Source organism: Cololabis saira, chromosome 5 (genome assembly GCF_033807715.1).
Source record: "Cololabis saira isolate AMF1-May2022 chromosome 5, fColSai1.1, whole genome shotgun sequence".
NCBI classification, from domain to species: Eukaryota; Metazoa; Chordata; class Actinopteri; order Beloniformes; family Belonidae; genus Cololabis; species Cololabis saira.
Window position 1 is genome coordinate 37,570,070 of NC_084591.1, and position 18,943 is coordinate 37,589,012.

General features: G+C 39.8%; 1 protein-coding gene across 1 annotated transcript in view; it reads right to left on the reverse strand.

Annotated features, from left to right (window-relative positions):
* Positions 1 to 18,943, reverse strand: part of igf1ra (insulin-like growth factor 1a receptor) — a 95,891-nt gene that overhangs the window by 9,140 nt on the left and 67,808 nt on the right. The window contains exons 4-19 of the mRNA XM_061721914.1: positions 18,794 to 18,930; positions 18,111 to 18,255; positions 17,292 to 17,500; positions 16,633 to 16,756; positions 15,454 to 15,689; positions 15,195 to 15,362; positions 13,853 to 14,060; positions 7,319 to 7,602; positions 7,063 to 7,205; positions 5,729 to 5,894; positions 5,535 to 5,637; positions 5,282 to 5,352; positions 4,961 to 5,190; positions 4,241 to 4,345; positions 2,107 to 2,266; positions 1,726 to 1,855 (exon numbers count right to left, since the gene is read on the reverse strand). Coding sequence (XP_061577898.1) covers positions 1,726 to 1,855; positions 2,107 to 2,266; positions 4,241 to 4,345; positions 4,961 to 5,190; positions 5,282 to 5,352; positions 5,535 to 5,637; positions 5,729 to 5,894; positions 7,063 to 7,205; positions 7,319 to 7,602; positions 13,853 to 14,060; positions 15,195 to 15,362; positions 15,454 to 15,689; positions 16,633 to 16,756; positions 17,292 to 17,500; positions 18,111 to 18,255; positions 18,794 to 18,930 — 2,619 coding nt within the window. The remainder of the gene's footprint in view (positions 1 to 1,725; positions 1,856 to 2,106; positions 2,267 to 4,240; positions 4,346 to 4,960; positions 5,191 to 5,281; positions 5,353 to 5,534; positions 5,638 to 5,728; positions 5,895 to 7,062; positions 7,206 to 7,318; positions 7,603 to 13,852; positions 14,061 to 15,194; positions 15,363 to 15,453; positions 15,690 to 16,632; positions 16,757 to 17,291; positions 17,501 to 18,110; positions 18,256 to 18,793; positions 18,931 to 18,943) is intronic.

An 18,943-nucleotide genomic window follows, 5' to 3' on the forward strand; every position in this document is an offset into this window, starting at 1 on the left:
TTATTTTTGAAATCAGAGTAACATAACCAAACAGTTTTTTTTTTTTTTTTACAACTTTGGCTGTTAGCAGAAGCTTGATCACACTTTGAGGGACACTTTGTGCTGTCTTTAGCAGAGTTTGGGATAATACGTTACAGCTGGGGGCGACACTTTTATATACTGACAATACACTTTAGTGAGAACCAATAAGCAAAAGAAATTTTGTTTTTTCTACCAAAAAAGCATCTTATCAGCATCTTCTGGCCCAAAATCGTGTATAAGCAATGTTTAAACTGACCAAAGGTTATGACTCATTGAAAAATTCTATATTTAATCACTTGTTCAGTTGTAAGTGAAAGACAAACCATTAACGGGGAGGTGTTTCTTTAGTCATATTGCACTGGTGGGGATTGTGTCTATATGAAGACATAATGTTTTTTAAAAACCTCCACAATGTAATAATAATGTTATTATTGGTGACAACGAATAAACCATAAAGATTAATTACTGCACAAACCAGCTCCTGGCTGGCTCGCCATAATCCACCTAAGGTACTACACATGCATTTGAAGACTTATCTAGAAAACCGTAAATTACTTTTTGACTAGATGCAGGATTGTAATGAAAGCAGATGAATGATAATTACTGCTGTAACATGCACTAGCAAGCTTACACCTCGGGCTATCTCAAAAGATCTGCTCTGCATTACAGATGGAGGCAGAAGAGGTTTGATCCATCCAGATTATATAAAACAAATGAAATGCTAGTGAATAAAAACAATCCTGTTAAACAATTTCCAACAAAAATTTCCAGTGTGAGGCTGTCTGAGATCTGCTGGTGTGTTTTATGTGTGGAAACAGATGACAGATATGGATTCATGTGTGAAAATGATTAATCATTTCATAACTAGGAGGCAAGCTTCATTTACAATTATTTACAATGAACATCCTCCCAGTTTAGCCTCAGACAACCTGACAGTGTAATTAATAGTACATTGTTCATAAAAAAAACTCTTGTTAGTTTTATTTTTAGACAGTTCTACCCGAAACACTTTTATAACAAGAATTCATAAACGTTTTAACTCTTTTGTACTTCTAGCTTTTCCCCTGATCAACACACTAAAAGTCACCTACTCATGAATCCTGGAGTGGGTTTGTCTTACACCGAACTACTTAGAGACTTCAAAGAGGGGGGTCTATAACAAACGAGATGTAAAGGTGGGTTTGAGCTGGCACCGTAGCCTCTCATTGGTGAACATCTGGAGAAGTTTAAATCTCTTCTTTGGGAGTAACACATGGGACACTTAGAGTTGGGAAACAAAAATGCGGGGGGGGGGGTTGTAAACAGCTACAATTGTAGGATGAAAAAAACAGAAAGAAGGAAAGGGGCGGAGCAATACATAGACAATTTACCAAGGGCTTCAAAGTAAAAAAACAGATCTGTTGTAGGGAGAGGAAGTTCCAAAAGAACATCTCAAAAGAAAAAACATTTTGATATTTTGGAAATAGTAGCTGTCGTGGCAGGAAATTGGACTTGAAACTGGTGAGTGAAATTCATGTGAACAGTGCTGGCAGGGAAGTCTGTAATTTTTTTTTTTTTCAGTCGTGATCCCACAGCATGAACTGATTTAGAGTATCCTCATGCACAGAGACACAAAATATGCTGACAGTTCAAACCCCCTGGACTGAGGCAGGGTCATACATGTATACTGCGGGCTTTATATGTGAGAGTGATGCGTTCCCATACCAAACGTCAGACATTGTTGTGAACACGCCATCTTTCAGTGACTCTGGAGACATCCAGCGAACAGGCAGCAGGCCTTTCCCTCCTTTTCGGTAGTAATCCGTCTCATAAATATCTCTGGTCATACCAAAATCTGAAGAAAGAAAAGAAAGAAAGAGAAAAATGAGGTTGGGGAACCCACTAAGTATTGCTCAATCTATGGAAGGCCCTGGGAGCTGATCTATACGACTCGCCTCTCTCTCTCTCTGTCTGTCTACATTAAAACCCTTCTGCCTCAGACACAAGCTGAAATCCAAACAGTTTTGTTTTTTCACAGCCAGCAGAGCATGACTCAGCATTGAACAACCTTTAAGAGGCTGAGGGTTTCACGTTAACTTGACCCACCTCCAATCTTTACAGTGAAATCCTCCGCTACCATGCAGTTCCTGGCAGCCAGGTCTCTGTGGACAAATTTGTTGGCATTCAGGTAAGCCATTCCATCTGCAATTTCCCCTGCCATCTGGATCATCTTTTTGAGTGGCGGGAGGACTTGGCTGTTGGTGTTCTGTGGCACAGCAAGAGGGTAAGAGGTGAGACGACTGAGCGCGGGCCTTAATATCATTCCTTTGCTTCAGTATTGCAGGACAGAAATGAATGTGACATGCAGATGTAAGAAAGAGAAGTTAAGACTTAGAAAGGTGTTGCTGCATGACCTAATGTTTAAACACATTGTGATGCTGTGCAAAACATGCAGTAAATACAGTTCACAGTTGACCTTAAAGAAGGTCAAATTACAGGTTTCAAATGTAATTTCCAATAGTGTGAATATAAAATATGACATTTTAATAGCAGAGAAAGGTTGTCTTCTGAACCTTTTGTATGTTTGTATGTACCAGCACATTTACAAAACACCTGCTGCAACACCTGCAAGAGTAATTAACTTAATTGGCAACAGGTTTATGGCATGACTCCTTGGAAACAGCCCACCCCAGAGGGCTCGGGCTGTTCACAAGATGGAAAGAGATTCTTGACCGTGTGGGGGTTTATAGTTCAGTAACAAGTTATTTGGAAATTATTATTTCAAAATTCTGTTAACATCCCTGTTTCTGTTATTTAGAAATAATGTTTGGAATTTCCTTTTTCAACAGTACATTACAGTGTATTATACTGCATGATAACGTACAGAAACCCTTCTGAAAAGTACTGTCACAATAGCAGTTTAAAACTATCCAAAGAAAAAGACACACGTAAATGAGTTCCAGAAATGCCACTGGCTTCTCTGGGTCGAGGCTCATTGAAGACAAAGTGAGTGGAAATCTGTCCTGTGCAGGGGTGGAAAGTAACAAATTACATTTACTCACGTTACTGTAATTGAGTACTTTTTATGAGTAATTTGTAATTTTCTAAGTAGTTTTTGAAATATGTAATTTTTACTTTTACTCGAGTACATTTTGACCCAAGTATTTTACTTCTCTACATTTGAACCCCCTCAGGTTACTGAGTACAAAATGTATGGTGAAAATCTTGTGGGCATTTTATTGTGGTTTATTGTGAATAGCAGGATCCTGCGGGCATTGGGCACTTTATTTTGTGTTTGAATACTTGAATACTACTAAAAGGATCATGTTACTGAGCTCAGCTGAGCTTTTACAAGTGTGGATGTGTACTTTAATATGCCTCAAAGTTAATTAACAACTTGTGCTGGATTTGATTCGTGACTCATCCTTTTTTTGCATTAAATAACTGAAAGTAACTTTTACTCAAATCACATTTTAAATGAAGTACTTTTGTACTTTTACTCGAGTAAATTTTTAGATGAGTACTTTTACTTTTACTTTGAGTAGGATTTAAGCAAAGTAAAGATACTTTTACTCAATTACAATTTTTCAGTACTTTTTCCACCTCTGGTCCTGTGATCTTCTATCTCCACATTTAACATTCTGTGTTAAAATCTTGTTTTGAATCATCCAGTGGGACGTACACTGGATGTTACGTATGTTACGTAGGTTCTGGGAGTTCCTGGATGGCTGCCAGTGGTAGTCAGGAGGAAACCGAACACAGCTACATGTTTTGCAGCAACACAAGGCCACACAGATGATGCGTCCTTGTTTACCTCAGAACGACAACATGCTGAGCAGCATTTACGGGTGTTACATTCTCACTCTTTCTAGCAAGAGAATATTGGTTCTAAAATTGATCTGTTCAGACACCTGACCCGCTGAAAACTTTTAAAGTTCATGGAAAAAAAATGAAATGTGAAAAAAAGCATGTATGGGAAAACAGTTGAATCTCAAAATTAAAAATGTATATCAGCATTCCCAAAACAGAATATCCCAAGCTCCAAAAGTGCAGTAAGAATCACCTTAAAAGAAGTGCTGAAACAAATAAATAAATAAATAAACCCCCTGCCCTTCCTTTTTTTTTCTCTTTGAATGTTACTAGCCTCAAATCCAAAGCATTTTCATTTCATCAACAGGGTTGAATATGATGCGGAGCTGAGACGTGTCTGTGTGTGCAAGTGAGAGTGAAAGGTGCTCACTTCTTTGCGCAGAGATCGTAGGTGGCTCTTGAGATCTCCACGCGTCATCAGCTCCATAATCACCAAGGTTGGTTGTCCCTGAGAGACCACGCCCAGCAGCCGCACCTGCATTAATCACAGCTGGTCAGCGGCATGTCCCATACTCACGCATTCACACATCAACTGGAAGGTTGTTGTTTTTCATATAAGACACGACACAATGAGTTCGAGTGACCTCTTAAAATATCTAATAGCATAGTCACATAAGTTGTTGTATGTGAATAGCAGTTTATAAAAATATAACTATAAGAATTATAAGAATATAACCTGCTTATGTTTTTTCATCATACATTTGTAAAAGAAAATGCAAATGAAACCTCCTCCCTTTAAATTATTCATATCTAATTCAGTAATTAAGCATTTAGCAGAGAGATCTGATGGAAAGGTTGTAACAGCTGACTTCTGATTGGAAATCTTTAACTCGTCCAATTAACAGTTAGTGAAGCTGCGATCACATTGATGTGAGAATGTACTGAATCTCCAGGATGCTGCGTCCTGACTCAAGCTGCCCATCCTGCACAAGGACGACCAAAAGGATTTAGATCCTCTTAATGTAAGTAGATTATTGAAGAAATAATTACAATTGTGAGAATTGTCTTATTACTACAGTCACTATAAGACAACTTCAGCGTTTTTATTCAAGTTGCTAATGGTAACCATTATGTGAAGTTTCTATCTCACCACATGGTGACAGTTGAACTCCTTCATGACCGAGGCCTCGTTCAAGAACTCAATCCGCTCCCTCATGCTGGCCGACTCATTGACCGTCTTGATGGCGACTCGTGTATCGGGTTCGTCCTTGACGACACCCTTGGCGATGCCTTCGTACACCATGCCGAAGGAGCCCTGACCCAGTTCCTTGTGCATCGTGATCTTCTCTCTGGCCACCTCCCACTCATCTGGAGTGTACACTGAAGCACAGAAGAGACAGCAGGTCAACCCCACGCGTACAAACATCAGAACGGGACAGTGGGGAATGGAGAAAATATTTGACATTCTTACTCTCGGCTGCACTGATGTACTCTGGGTTGACCGAAGCATAAAGGACTCCATTCCCGAGTCTGTTGCTGTTCCTGCAAGCACAAAAACGCCACTCAGTGAGCCAACAGGCAGCTCTGATCTTGGATGAGAGATTCAGTTCTCAAGGTTAAGTTCACCCCCACCTCCCACCCCCGTAGGGGGAATGTTATTGAAATAGTCATAATTTCCAATTAACATTACATGGATCATTAAGCTCGGTGATCGTAGCACTCGCCTCTTTTTGTTGATGAAGAAGAGAATGCTGGTAAGGCTGGCAATGAAAAGTGTCACTATGATGGGAATTATGATGACCAAGTAGAATGTAACACCATCATCTCCTGTCAGGAAAAAAAAAGAGAAAGTCAAACATGACCATATTTACAATAAATTTCTCTGAGGTCAGTGAGTAAAGGAGAAGTGTCAACTTACGCTTAGGGGGGTGGACATAGAAGAAGACGCCCTCCGTCCAAGAACCGTTTCCTGCCAGAGAGGTGGCGCGCACACGAGCCGAGTAGTTCCCAGAGCTCAGGTTGGTCAGGCGAGCGCCTTTGTGCTCACGGTATTGCTGACGTGACACACACCCGTGTTTCTCAGGCTGCGGGAAAAGAAATACACTGTGGTCACTGCCTGAAAATGAGGATAGCTCTGAGGATATGTGCAAAATTTCAAAATGATTTCCATCTTCTTTTTTTCTTATTTTGCAAGACGTTGGGTGTCCGCTTTAGCTGAAAAAACGCTTTTTTCTTGTTTTTTTTTCACTCCCCTGTGAAATGTTACTGATGTAGCAGTAAAAGCTAGTTTTTAGGTTCATCTGCTTGAATCTGAGCTTAGGTTCTCTGTCTGACCATTATTTGAAACCATTCAAAGCTCTTTCTTAATCTAATGGTCCAAAATTCATTTGGCATACGTTTTATGAGGGATGTAAATGAAAGAGAAGTCTTGTTCCTAACACTTTAGGGTGTTAAAAGAGCAGCAATGCTGACTGTTCATTAATTGGTGAATATATGTCCAACATATAAAAGTGAAATGATAACTACAAGCTAGGGCTGGGCGATATGGACCAAAAGTCATATCTCAATATTTTCTAGCTAAATGGCGATACTCAATATATATCTCGATATTTTTTCTGTGCCTTAATTGGGGTTTCCCCCAAAGCATTATAGCATAGCATCTCTGTTAGCTTCATTTTTTCTGAGGCAAACCCTTAAAAAAACAGTCAGTTTTAATACAAAGCCTCGTGCCAAATGTCACACAGGTTCCTTTATTAACAGAGGTCTGCACAATATCAAAATGTATAAAACAAATGAAATAAAAATAAACTGCCTGCATATATAGAATAAAAATGCTTCTTGAATAAAATAAAACAAATATCCCTTTCCTGCATAACAATTAAATTAAAATACACTGTGCAGTTAATACAATGTAGACAGTAACAGGCAGACTTTTCCACTGAGGTTGACAGTTGTGCAAATAACAAAACATTTGTGCAAATCTCAAATAAAACATTCAAGTCAATTTGTCACAAAATAAGCTATATCAAAATCATTAAAAAAAAAAAAATGTAAATTCTTTTTTTTTTTTTTAAATCGATATAAACGATATTGTCTCGTACCATATCGTGTTTGAAGATATATCGATATATATTAAAATCTCGATATATCTCCCAGCCCTACTACAAGCTAGATTTATATTTATCTGGGTGTATAATGTACGTAAAGTATGAAAATCTTAGGGGATCTATAATCATACTGTCCCTGGCTTACCTCATTCCCTAGACGGTACTTAATGTCATACATGAGTATAAGTCCATTGGGCGTGATGGGCTCTGGCCAGTGCAGAATCACACACCCCTCAACCTTGTCACAACTCTCTTGGGAAACCTTTCCAGGGATGTCATCGGCTTTAGCTGGAAAACAGACATAATGATACAAAATGAAAAGATGATTGTCTCCCCAGTTTCAGAAACTGCACTGTGCCACGCTTCTATCGGATAATGCATCCGGGTTATTGTCTTCCTACCTGCGGATTTGGTCCTGGAGAAGACAAAACTTGCAGCGCTGCACTCGTCCACCTCTTCATTGCAGGCGTGGATGTCAATACGATAGACAGTGAAAGGCCGTAAGTCGGATATTTCTAAATATTCCACTGAACTCTTCTCTTCTGAGAAAGGGAACTCTATGACAGGAGGGATGCTATCCGTGCTGTTATCCCCGGGGCCAAGCGAGGTATTCCCCCGGCTACCTTCCTCAAATAGAGTGTTGTTTGCGATACCAAAAACATCTCTGCGTCGACGGTCTGGAGGTCTGAAATACAGAGACACAGTTCCATGAAAACAACTGTTAGGACTGTTGGTATCCAATCCACTTTATTTATATAGCACATTTTAAAAACAACAAGGTTACCAAAGTGCTGCACAGTGAGTAAAGCAAGACATAATAAAATAGTAAAAACAAAAAAAAAGAGTAAAATAGATAAGAGCACATAAAAGCACGGAATAAAAACACACCAGACAGTAGGAATGGGTGATATTTTACCGTTCACGATATACCGTCAAAAAAATTCCCCACGGTAAGAATTTGTCATCTCGCAGTAAAAACGATAAATTCCCGTTGATGACGTTTTTGTGTAAATCCTGAATTATGGTTCTGTGTTAAATCCACGCACAACGTATGTGAAGGAAGGAAGGAAGGAAGGAAGGAAGGAAGGAAGGAAGGAAGGAAGGAAGGAAGGAAGGAAGGAAGGAAGGAAGGAAGGAAGGAAATGAGCCAGAAAGAAAGAAAGAAAGAAAGAAAGAAAGAAAGAAAGAAAGAAAGAAAGAAAGAAAGAAAGAAAGAAAGAAAGAAAGAAAGAAAGAAATGAGCCGCAAAGAAAGAAGGAAGGAAACAAGGAAAGAAGGAAGGAAGGGAGAAAAGAGGAAGGGAAGAAGGAAGGAAGGAAGGAAGGAAGGAAGGAAGGAAGGAAGGAAGGAAATGAGCCAGAAAGAAAGAAAGAAAGAAAGAAAGAAAGAAAGAAATGAGCCGCAAAGAAAGAAGGAAGGAAACAAGGAAAGAAGGAAGGAAGGGAGAAAAGAGGAAGGGAAGAAGGAAGGAAGGAAGGAAGGAAGGAAGGAAGGAAGGAAGGAAGGAAGGAAGGAAGGAAGGAAGGAAAGGGGAGAAGGAAGGGAGAAAACAAGGAAAGGAGGAAGGAAGGGAGAAAAGAGGAAGGGAAGAAGGAAGGAGGGAGCAGGAGGAAAGAAAGAAAGAAAGAAAGAAAGAAAGAAAGAAAGAAAGAAAGAAAGAAAGAAAGAAAGAAAGAAAGAAAGAAAGAAAAAGAAAAAAGGATAAATTCCCGACGTTTTTGTGTAACAAACATGGCGGATCTGAGAGCGAGATAGATTTATAGTTAAAAAGGTGGAGTTGAATTGGTATTTTGTTTATCGTCATTTTTATCGTTATCGGGATAAATGCCAGAAATTATTGTGATACATTTTTTAGTCCATACTGCCCATCCCTACCAGACAGACAACAACCAGTGATTCATAAACATAAAAGACAGGACAGAGACCACACAACTCTCATGCTGGATTAAAAGCCAAAGAATAAAAATGAGTTTTAAGACGAGATTTAAAAATGTCTAGTGTCAATTTTGATGTGGGGAGGAAGCTCGTTCCAGAGTTTAGGGGCTATTGCTGAAAAAGCACCGTCGCCCCTGGTTTTTTGCCTAGTTTTGGGAACGACAAGACGCGACTGAGTAGAAGACCTCAAAGACCTCGAGGGAGTGTAAACGTGTAGGAGGTCTGAGATGCACTTTGGTGCCAACCCATTTAGTGACAAACAATAGTATTTTAAAATGAATTCTAAAAGAGACAGGGAGCCAGTGAAGGGAGGCCAGAACGGGGGTGATGTGATCATGCTTGCGGTATGATTTAAAAAGAAAAAAAAACAACAAACAAAACTGAATAAATCATGGCATTTCTACTGTATCAAGCAAGAGAAAGCCAAAAAGTGTTGTCCAACATATTCCAGTCAGCAATTAATATCTGGAAGTATTTGTTCTCTGTCAGTGACTCTTCAAAATCTCCAAAACCTAAAGGTGCAACAGTTATGATCACTGCTCAGCTGGTAAAATATAAGTTACAGGGTTAACTGAGCACTTGGTGTCAGAATCTGGATGATGAGCTGCACATTGTCATTACTGAGGCCAAACAGGCAGTGAAACCTGCAAAAGGACCACCAGCAGTCACACATGAGAAGCGAGACGGCATCTCCTCCACCGGTGGAATCTGCACTTTAGTAGGAGGGAGACATGGAAGAGTCCTTATGCTGTCTAAACTGGAAGCTTAGAACCTTATTGACATATTTACATTACCTATTGATTAATTAGCTGATTTTATCCTGAACTAACTAATTATTTGGTAGACTAAAGCAGCCAATAAACATCCGGAAGGCTGCTATTTTTATAGCACTATAGTTCACTACAAGTTCAACTATAGTTCAAATGCAGTTCAATTATAATCCAATTATTTTCTTATTTAATCCAATGTGTTATAATCCAATGATTTTAATTGGATTACAAATGGAAAGGGACCAGTTCATCAATGGGAAGTCCCCAAGCAGTCTAGGCTTTTAGAACGGTAGCTCAAGGGATGGCTCTGGGACTCCCAAGCCAACCCAGAACTATAAACTTTATCAAGGAGGAAAGTTTTTAAGTCTACTCTTAAAGGAGAGATGGAATCGGCATCCACAGGAGGGGAGCCTGGTAACTGAAAGCTCTGCGTCTCCTTGTACTTTTGTAAACCACAAGTGTACCAGTAATTTTGGGGCACCCTATTGATAAGGCATCCCAATTACTGGGCTCATCTGACTTCATGGATATATATAGCTTGAAAACCATAACTATTTCTGGTGTGTGAGAGACTAATTTATGTGAACAAATATTACTTAAACCAGCCTAACACAGTTCTTTTAATCCTAATAACACTTTCAAGGCTGTCATAGAAAATTGTGATTGTGTGTCATTGTGTCAAATGCTGCAATTGGATTAAAAAGGACAAGTATAAACACAAGTCCACTGTATAATGCCATAAGTAGAATGAGAGCAACTTCCATGAGTACTGTATCTGTGGTGTGATCAAAATTCGGACTGAAACTCTTTTAAAATTGTCAGAGTTGATTTCTTACAAGGGTAGAGAACTTTAGACATAACAGGGACATTGGATATAGGTCTATAATGGGCTCTAGGATTAAGATTCAATTTTCTAAGTAGATATTTAACTGCCTTTAACCCTTACATGCCTGAGAGAGATAGTCTGTTAATCTAAATAGCTTTATCAGTTGGAAATCAATCTGGAAATATATATTCTGTTAAGTAATCCATGGCTCACCAGTACTATGACTCAGTCTGGCTACAGCACTGAAAAGAAATCTAGGGTTGTTCTTGATATCCTTGATTAATGATGAATGATATCAATCCTAGCTTTGCAAACCGCTTTCATATACAGTATTAAACTTATTAGAGATGATCAGACTTTCCAACACAAAATATATAAAAAGACAGAAATAAAATGATTAAAGAGTACAGAATAAAGAGATAGATATATTTGATTGACAGTGACTGATAACCTGTCATAAAAGCAAACATGACAAGAACACGCTGACAGAAAATTTGGAGGATACAAGGATGTAGGATGCAAGGGCAAAAATAACATGAGAAGGAGCAGGGCAATTGTGACCCTCCAACAATGTTTATCATTTAAAAGAAGCATTGAGTTACTGGCCATGTCTGTTACAAAAAAAAAAGAACCTAGAAAATCCTGACAAGAAAGCCGAGACTATATATTCAAGCTGACCCCAATTAGAAAAAGTAGAAAAATGCTGAGAAAAAAAAACAACTTTACTCACAGTATGAACTTAAGATATTTCATTTTCCTTTGTATTTGTCAACATCAATTATTTTTGTTAATAAACACATTTTTTTGCATTTAAGACAGGATATTGTAACAAAAATAACCAAAAAGTAATTGTTTATTAATGTATTTATATTTCATTTCTTTATTGAACCTGATAATCCAAGTCTGCCGAATCAAATTCCTCATTTGTTTGCACAAATCTGATGAGTAAAGAGATTCTGATTTCAGATGGGTGACATCAACAGGGATTGTAACAGTTTTGGTACAAACCAGCATCTATACGAGGTTGAGTATCTGAGGAGCAAAAATGGGATCTCAACTTTAAGGAATTTCCATCCATAAATGGCAAGGGTACAAGCCTTAGCCGGACACGTTTGATCTCTGATGCCTCAAGAAGATACGTTATCAAGGACCATCGTTCATCAATGGCTGACACCATATGTGCAAGAGAAAGCTTTGGGAAACCTTTATTAACAACTACAATACACAGAAACTTCCCAGGGAACCTTTTAGTGTGAGGCAACAGTGCTAACCGCTAAGTCACCCTGCTGCCTAACTTTGTAATATTCCTTTATTTATTTATTTTTTTATGATCAGTAAAGCAGTATATCAGTATATACTCATTACCCTTAATGTCAGAATGATGAGTGTTGAATTGGTAATAATATTATATGATTAAAGCTTTGTTGTCCAACCTTTTTTTGGAATGTTTGCCTGAAATGCAAAAATTGATGTAAATCAACAAAAAAAGGTTTAAAAGAAATACTTCAGGTCCATACTGTATGCAGAGAAATGAAAGCCAAAGTAAATGAAAGAGTCCCTCCATTTCCCCCCCCATATTATTCAAATTATTTTCTATTTAGGGTTGTAATATGGGAGGATATACGGAAAAACATCTTTACGACAAAAAAGTTACAGATCCCCTAGTTGGAAGAAAAAGGGTAACTTCCAGGTAGTCTTTTTCAAGTCCTCTGTATCTATATTTGTGATCTATTATCACAAATATGCTTTCCTGTCCGCTTATGAGAGGCTTTGCATTGTACCACGAGGTCTACTAAACAGATACTGCCAGTCGTCTTCCCTCCTTTCTTTCCATTTGTCTTCTAGTGCTGATGGGGCTCTTCCCTCGTTCATGTTAATTCCAGATGGAGATGCTGTACATTTCCTGGCAGCATTTTCCTCAGACTAAAAGTGAGCAGGAGGAGGTATAGAGTGGAGAGCTGAGCTGAGCTGAGGGGGACAAAATTGAAAACATTTCCTATTCCCTCTGTTTAGTTTTTAACACACCCTTTTCCCCTCTCAACCTGGGTCTAAATTCCCAACTTTTGTTAAAAAACCCTAGATTTTTATGGCCTTGTCCTCAGAGTGCTCTGAAATAATTCAGCTGCATAACAGTGTAGAGACTGTGCATTCACTGGCTGAGTCCCCCCCTGCACGCCAGGGTCCTACCAGTATCCTAGACAGCTATACTATAACAACTAAACACAGCCAGGAAGAGGAGGAGGAGGACAGATATGATCTACTTTCTAGCAGAAGGCTGTATTTTATCGTTTTCCCTCCAAAGAAATATTGAGGCCTAGGGTCAGTGTAACTCTTCTTGACTGAACGGCCTCTGAATGTTCGCAATGTAAAGAGAGATTTTTCAAATATTTTAGGGAGAACAAACATGTTTATCAAAGGGCTCCAAAGTGTACCATTTATTTCTATAGTTGTTCAGATGCCAGGTATCATAAATACCTCGCAATACTGCTGAAAATAAGGGTATCTGTGAGAATTTACATCCATGCACCGACTGCTACCATGTAACAAAAAAACATAACCCCAATTCTTGTTTTGTTTCTCTCAAATCCAGCAGAGAAAGTCATGCAACACTGCCTTGCAAATTCTCGCGTTGAGTCACCAGGTGGAGAAGCAGCATTGGCTAGATTGGTGTTAATTTAGGTCGGAAAATCCCACCAGGAAAACTGCAAAATGCTCATTATTAAAGGCTGCCGTTTCCAGAGGTGGCATAAATGTGTATGATACTTAGAAAAATATAAATATAACACTGGTATCGGATCAGTACCCAATATCTGCAAATACCGAAAGCCCAGGTAATGAAATTGGTGTCAGAAATATAAAACTTGTATCAGAATATCGCTATGTGTGAAAGCAACAGCAATTGTAGTCTTTGAAAACGGTGCAACACGTGAGCAAGTTAAATGATAACACAAAAGCCTAAACAACTTGTGTGCAGCTAAACTAAGCTGTTCAGACTCCTTAATCACATCCCTCTCCTGGGTTTGTTTGTGTTGCCTAAATTGCTGCCTGTCCTGTCATCCTCCGTGTCTCTGTTGCCACAGCAACAGAGAGCTTCAAGAGCGCAGAGACAGCTTTGGATCCTGCCCAGTATGTCTTCTCATCTGCTCCCCTCAACAAAATAAAAGGGCCAAGGCTCAGTGTGGCTGCTCGACCTCCCCTTTCACCCCGTCCACATCCATCTATGACCCCATGTTCAGATAATGTTAACGCCACAGAGGAAGAGGGCTACACCCAGGCCACCATGTCAATCGTTGTTTTGACCCGTTTAGGGAAAACAAGTCTTTGATCGTCAAGTCTCCAGGAGAAGAGAGTGGAACAAAAAATTAAAAGGTTCACTGTGAGGCTGGTGTTGCAGCTCTACATACCTCGGCACAAAGATGGTGTTGTGGAGGAAGTTCTCAAAAGCTTTCAAGAAGACGCGATCGTCCTTCTCCCGGTCCTTTTCTTCAGGGGTCTTCTGACAAGCACAGCAAGGGGCCTTCTTCGCCCCTGCCAGGTCCGACTTGGTGGGCTTTGTGCTGTCCTCCATGTCTGTGATTCCTGTGCTGGGGGTGTGGATTGGGATCTTCAGCGCTGGTTAAAGAAACCAAGAAGAAATAGAGTTTAGTGAAGGGGAGTCTTCCATTTTAATGCACATGAGTAAGAATGTATTTAACATTGCGGTAAACGTACTCTTACTTCTACTTTCTGTAAAAGTGCTTTGTTTGACCAACACAAAACTGACGAGTTTCAACGTACTGCCATACTTAGGGTTGACACCTTTCAGAAATAGAAATAACGGACGCCCCAATTTCAGCAGCGCAGGAGCAAAAAAAAAGCCCCAAAACTTCTAAACTGCATAAAAATGTGTTTATTTTATATGAAAAAACGTGTTCTTTAATAGCATTGAACTTGCATGACTGTACAGACAGCCAACCATATAGCAGCTGAAATAGCCGTCTATGCTATGTATGTCGACATCAGCCAAGGTGTAGAATATTGCTTCAGGGGAAGAATATGGTGTAAAAGTTAACTTATTTCAATAATTCAACTAGAATATGATGTAAAAGTTAATCTATTTCAATAATTCAACTAGAATTTGGTGTAAAAGTTAATCTATTTCAATAATTCAACTTAAAAGGTGAAACTAATATATTATCAAGTGTTATTACATGCAAAGCATGATATTTTGAACCTTTATTTGTTATAATTTTGATGATAGAATTGTTTATTGATTTCATAAAATATTCTCTAATTTATTTTTTATTTGGGGTTTTCAAACTGTGAGCCATAATCAGAGAGCAGCGTCTTGCTGGTGCAGTAAACTGCTGCACGGAGATGGGTGACGGACACTGGCTGATTTATGGTTCTGCGTTGCACCAACGCAGAGTTTACGGGGTAGGATACGTGGGGACGTGAACGTACGGTGCGCGTCGCACGCGTACCCATCGCCGTAGCCATGCCGTCGATTTAACGTGGAACCATAAATAAGGCTTAACGCGGGCAAATCGCGTCCCGTATTAGTTCAATACGGGACGCAACATTTTTTTCTCAAATAAAGGACAATTCCGTATTTTACGGGACGGGTGGCAACCCTAGCCATACTCCCTGCTAAGCTACGCTAACCAGTTGTTGGCCATTTCAGCTTTTATATTTTTTCTCAGATGCAAAAAAGAAAAGAAGATGATAAAAAGATGTTTATTGTTTTTTCGAAGGAGCAATACAAACCTTTGGAGCAGTAGTTGTGCTGGTAAAGCTCAGTGTCCTCATGCTGTTGCTGCCACCGCACCTGGTAGTAAGTCAGATTTCCGTTGGGAAGATCTGGAGGTGACCACTTCACTATAAGCTTGGTCGAGGAGTTGGAATACGCATGAGCATCTTTGGGCATAGTTGGTTCTGTAACAGAAATAAAGGCCATGAGATGTAATAACTTCCGAGGCTTCGTTACTGGTCACTGAACAATAGCATCACTGTTGGTCAGACTTACTTGATGGACGAGTGCGAATATAAATAATGTCACTTTTCGCCCCGCTAATGTGTTTGTCTCCCACTTGCAGGACCATAGCCTTCACAAAAATACCATACTGGGTCCAGGGCTTGAGGTGTTGAAGAGTGACATTTGGGTCGCTGTTGTCATCTCGGGGGATATCTACATCGAACATGAGCCAACTGTTTGAGCCACAGCCGTCCTGGCCGTCAAACTCTGTGATGTTCTGGAAAGGTCTGGAAAAGACACAAATCGGACCAGCTCATTGACACAAAGAACTTAAAAATTACCTCCACCACTATCTAGCTTGGCTTTAATGTAGCATGTAACATACATTGAGCATGTTAAAGGATATTTTAGAGGTAATCAAATCATTATTTCAACCAAAAAGCAGACACAATGTTTGTAATATGTTAGTTTGAAACAGGAAAAGTCCAAAACTGAAAACTTTAGGTGGCATTGTGAATATACATAGATGCTAGGGCTGGGCGATATGGACCAAAAGTCATATCTCGATATTTTCTAGCTAAATGGCGATACTCGATATATATCTCGATATTTTTTCTGTGCCTTAATTGGGGTTTCCCCCAAAGCATTATAGCATAGCATCTCTGTTAGCTTCATTTTTTTCTGAGGAAAACCCTTAAAAAAACAGTCAGTTTTAATACAAAGCCTCGTGCCAAATGTCACACAGGTTCCTTTGTTAACAGAGGTCTGCACAATATCAAAATGTATAAAACAAATGAAATAAAAACAAACTGCCTGCATATATAGAATAAAAATGCTTCTTGAATAAAATAAAACAAATATCCCTTTCCTGCATAACAATTAAATTAAAATACACTGTGCAATTAATACAATGTAGACAGTAACAGGCAGACTTTTCCACTGAGGTTGACAGTTGTGCAAATAACAAAACATTTGTGCAAATCTCAAATAAAACATTCAAGTCAATTTGTCACAAAAATTTTTTTTAAATCGATATAAACGATATTGTCTCGTACCATATCGTGTTTGAAAATATATCGATATATATTAAAATCTCGATATATCGCCCAGCCCTAATAGATGCATTACATATAAAGCCTGTTTAAACATCTGCTTTACAGGTCTGACACAGGAGATTTTAGTTTAACGCGTAGACGTTCACAGTTGCTGCGATGCTCAACAAGTACTCACGACTCCTTGTAGTAGACTATGAAGCTGACGTCTCCATTCTCCGTGGCTTGGTAACGCTCCCACATCAGTTTGATTGTCTGGCTCGTTGTGATGTTAGTCTTGAACTTCAAGATATGACTTTCACCTGTGATGTCACAGCAAACGTGAAAAGACACGGTGAACATTGCTTCAAGAAGATAAAGGGCTGGTATTCATTTTCTCCCCGGGCCACACAACTTCACACGGGTGCGTTCATGCCTGGCAATTCCTCTGGCAGTCAAGTGGCAGACATATAGCATTTCCACCTCTCGGATAAGATACCTTAATAGAGATTTGCTATAATTTTAAAGCCAAGTCTCAGTTCGGTTGTAAGAAAAGGTGCAATCAAATGTACATTTTTTGCTTTGGACAATTCCTAGTTAAGTGAAATGACGAGGAAGGATCTTTGTGACAGCCACGATGAGAGCTGGACAAAATTCTTGAAACGGTAAAGAGAAGTGCCGTGACACTTCCTTTATCATCTCCTTAAGCACAGGTAACTATTGAGAATATTTGTGCTGCACATTGGACATGTCAAGTGCTTCTAATTGACCTCAAAATTCAGATTACAAACCCGTGAATGATCTTAGTAAGGGCTCGTACTCTTTGAATGTGCACATGTTCTGAAGATCAATACTCACAGCTGGCTCTTTCACCATTGTTACGGAAATCCCTCTCATCCGGTTTCACAGCTATGCCCGTTTTCTTCCACATCGTGTGGATCTCAGACAGGCAGAGCTTGGGGTTTTGGCGAAAGAAGAGGCTTCCAGCCTGAATGGTCAGATTGTGCTGACTCCAGTCCCACAAGGACTGCAGGTGCTGGTTGTTGACGGCGGAGAATGCGTACATGCTGAAAATGGGAGATCAGTAGATGGTTACAAATACGTCACAAAGTACTGATTAACAGATGTTCAATGGAAGCTGAAGGTGACTGAAATTAATTTGTTTTTTGTTTTGTTTTTTTTTTTAACCAAGAACGGGGGGGCTCGGGTTTGTGCGTGGGTCCGACAATGATCACTGGTTCAGAGGAAGACATAAAACAGAAACAGTGTCATGTTAACACGCTCAGCTCAAGCAGGCAAAGCAGGACACCTTCAGCGAGACAGGAATGCCTGCCTCCCTTAACAGCATTCCTCTGACTGAAATTGAACCCAGGAAGAAACGATAACAAGAAGGGCGAAAGGCTTTCCCATGACCCCTTGAGCCAGCCAAGTATAGCCACAAGTAGTCACTTGTTTAGCCTGTGAGTTTAAATGCATAATTCACTATCACTCAATGGTTTACTGGAACGGGAAGGTGATATTGACATGTGTTCATCTGAATTTGCGGTGCAGACCTTCAAATTCTGATTATCTTATGCATGCATGAGTTCATTCATCCATTAATTCATTCATTCATTTATTCACTCACTCACTCATTCACTCACACACACATGGATGAGCAGCACACACAAGCCATACTTGTCGATAAGTTGCTCCCCATTGATGTAACGGAGGCTCTTGAGGAAGGACAGAGAGCCGAGTGCGTGGGAGTGTCGTATCTTCACAAAGCCGGTCACTGTCTGGATCAATCCCATGAAGCTCTCCAGCTCAGAGGCTATATTATCTGGGGAGAAGGGAGAAAACACACACACACACATCACACAGACATACAAAACAACCTATGTGTACAAAATGTGGAGACCCAGACTTGCTGGCATTATGATACCCAGACTTAGAGCCAGCTCTTCATGCAAGTGCCTCGATAAACACACCACAGTAAACGCCACAATCAAATATGTGCAGATGAGCTTGTGAGCCAGCGTGTTTACTGAGCAGCACAATTTAATAATTATAGTATAGCGAGCAGATGTAGCGTTGAATATGTGACCCTCACTGTGCATCTCTCCAGCTCCGTCACCATCTTCCTAATCATAGTAATTGCAGGACAGTCAAACGCAACGCGTTTTAGTAATGGATTACCATGGAGAGTATTAGTGAGTATGGCAGATTGCAGCCAAGGTAAATATTCTGCTAGCTTTTTGGTGACCAGTTTGAGAGCAGGGAACTACTTGTGAATATAATCTACTTAGTTTCAGCCGAGGTGGTTAATCCTTGTAGAAATTCTTGGAATGTATTATTGTGTACTACATGGATGCACTCACTCCCACGGCGGATGTTGATGTCCAGGTTGCCTTCGATGACGGTGCAGGCCTTCAGCGACTGAGCAGCGTCCACAGAGTCGATGACGGGAGGTCTGCAGACCTTGTCGCAGTGGCCGTTACAGGCGGTACATAGCATACTGTGTATTTCAG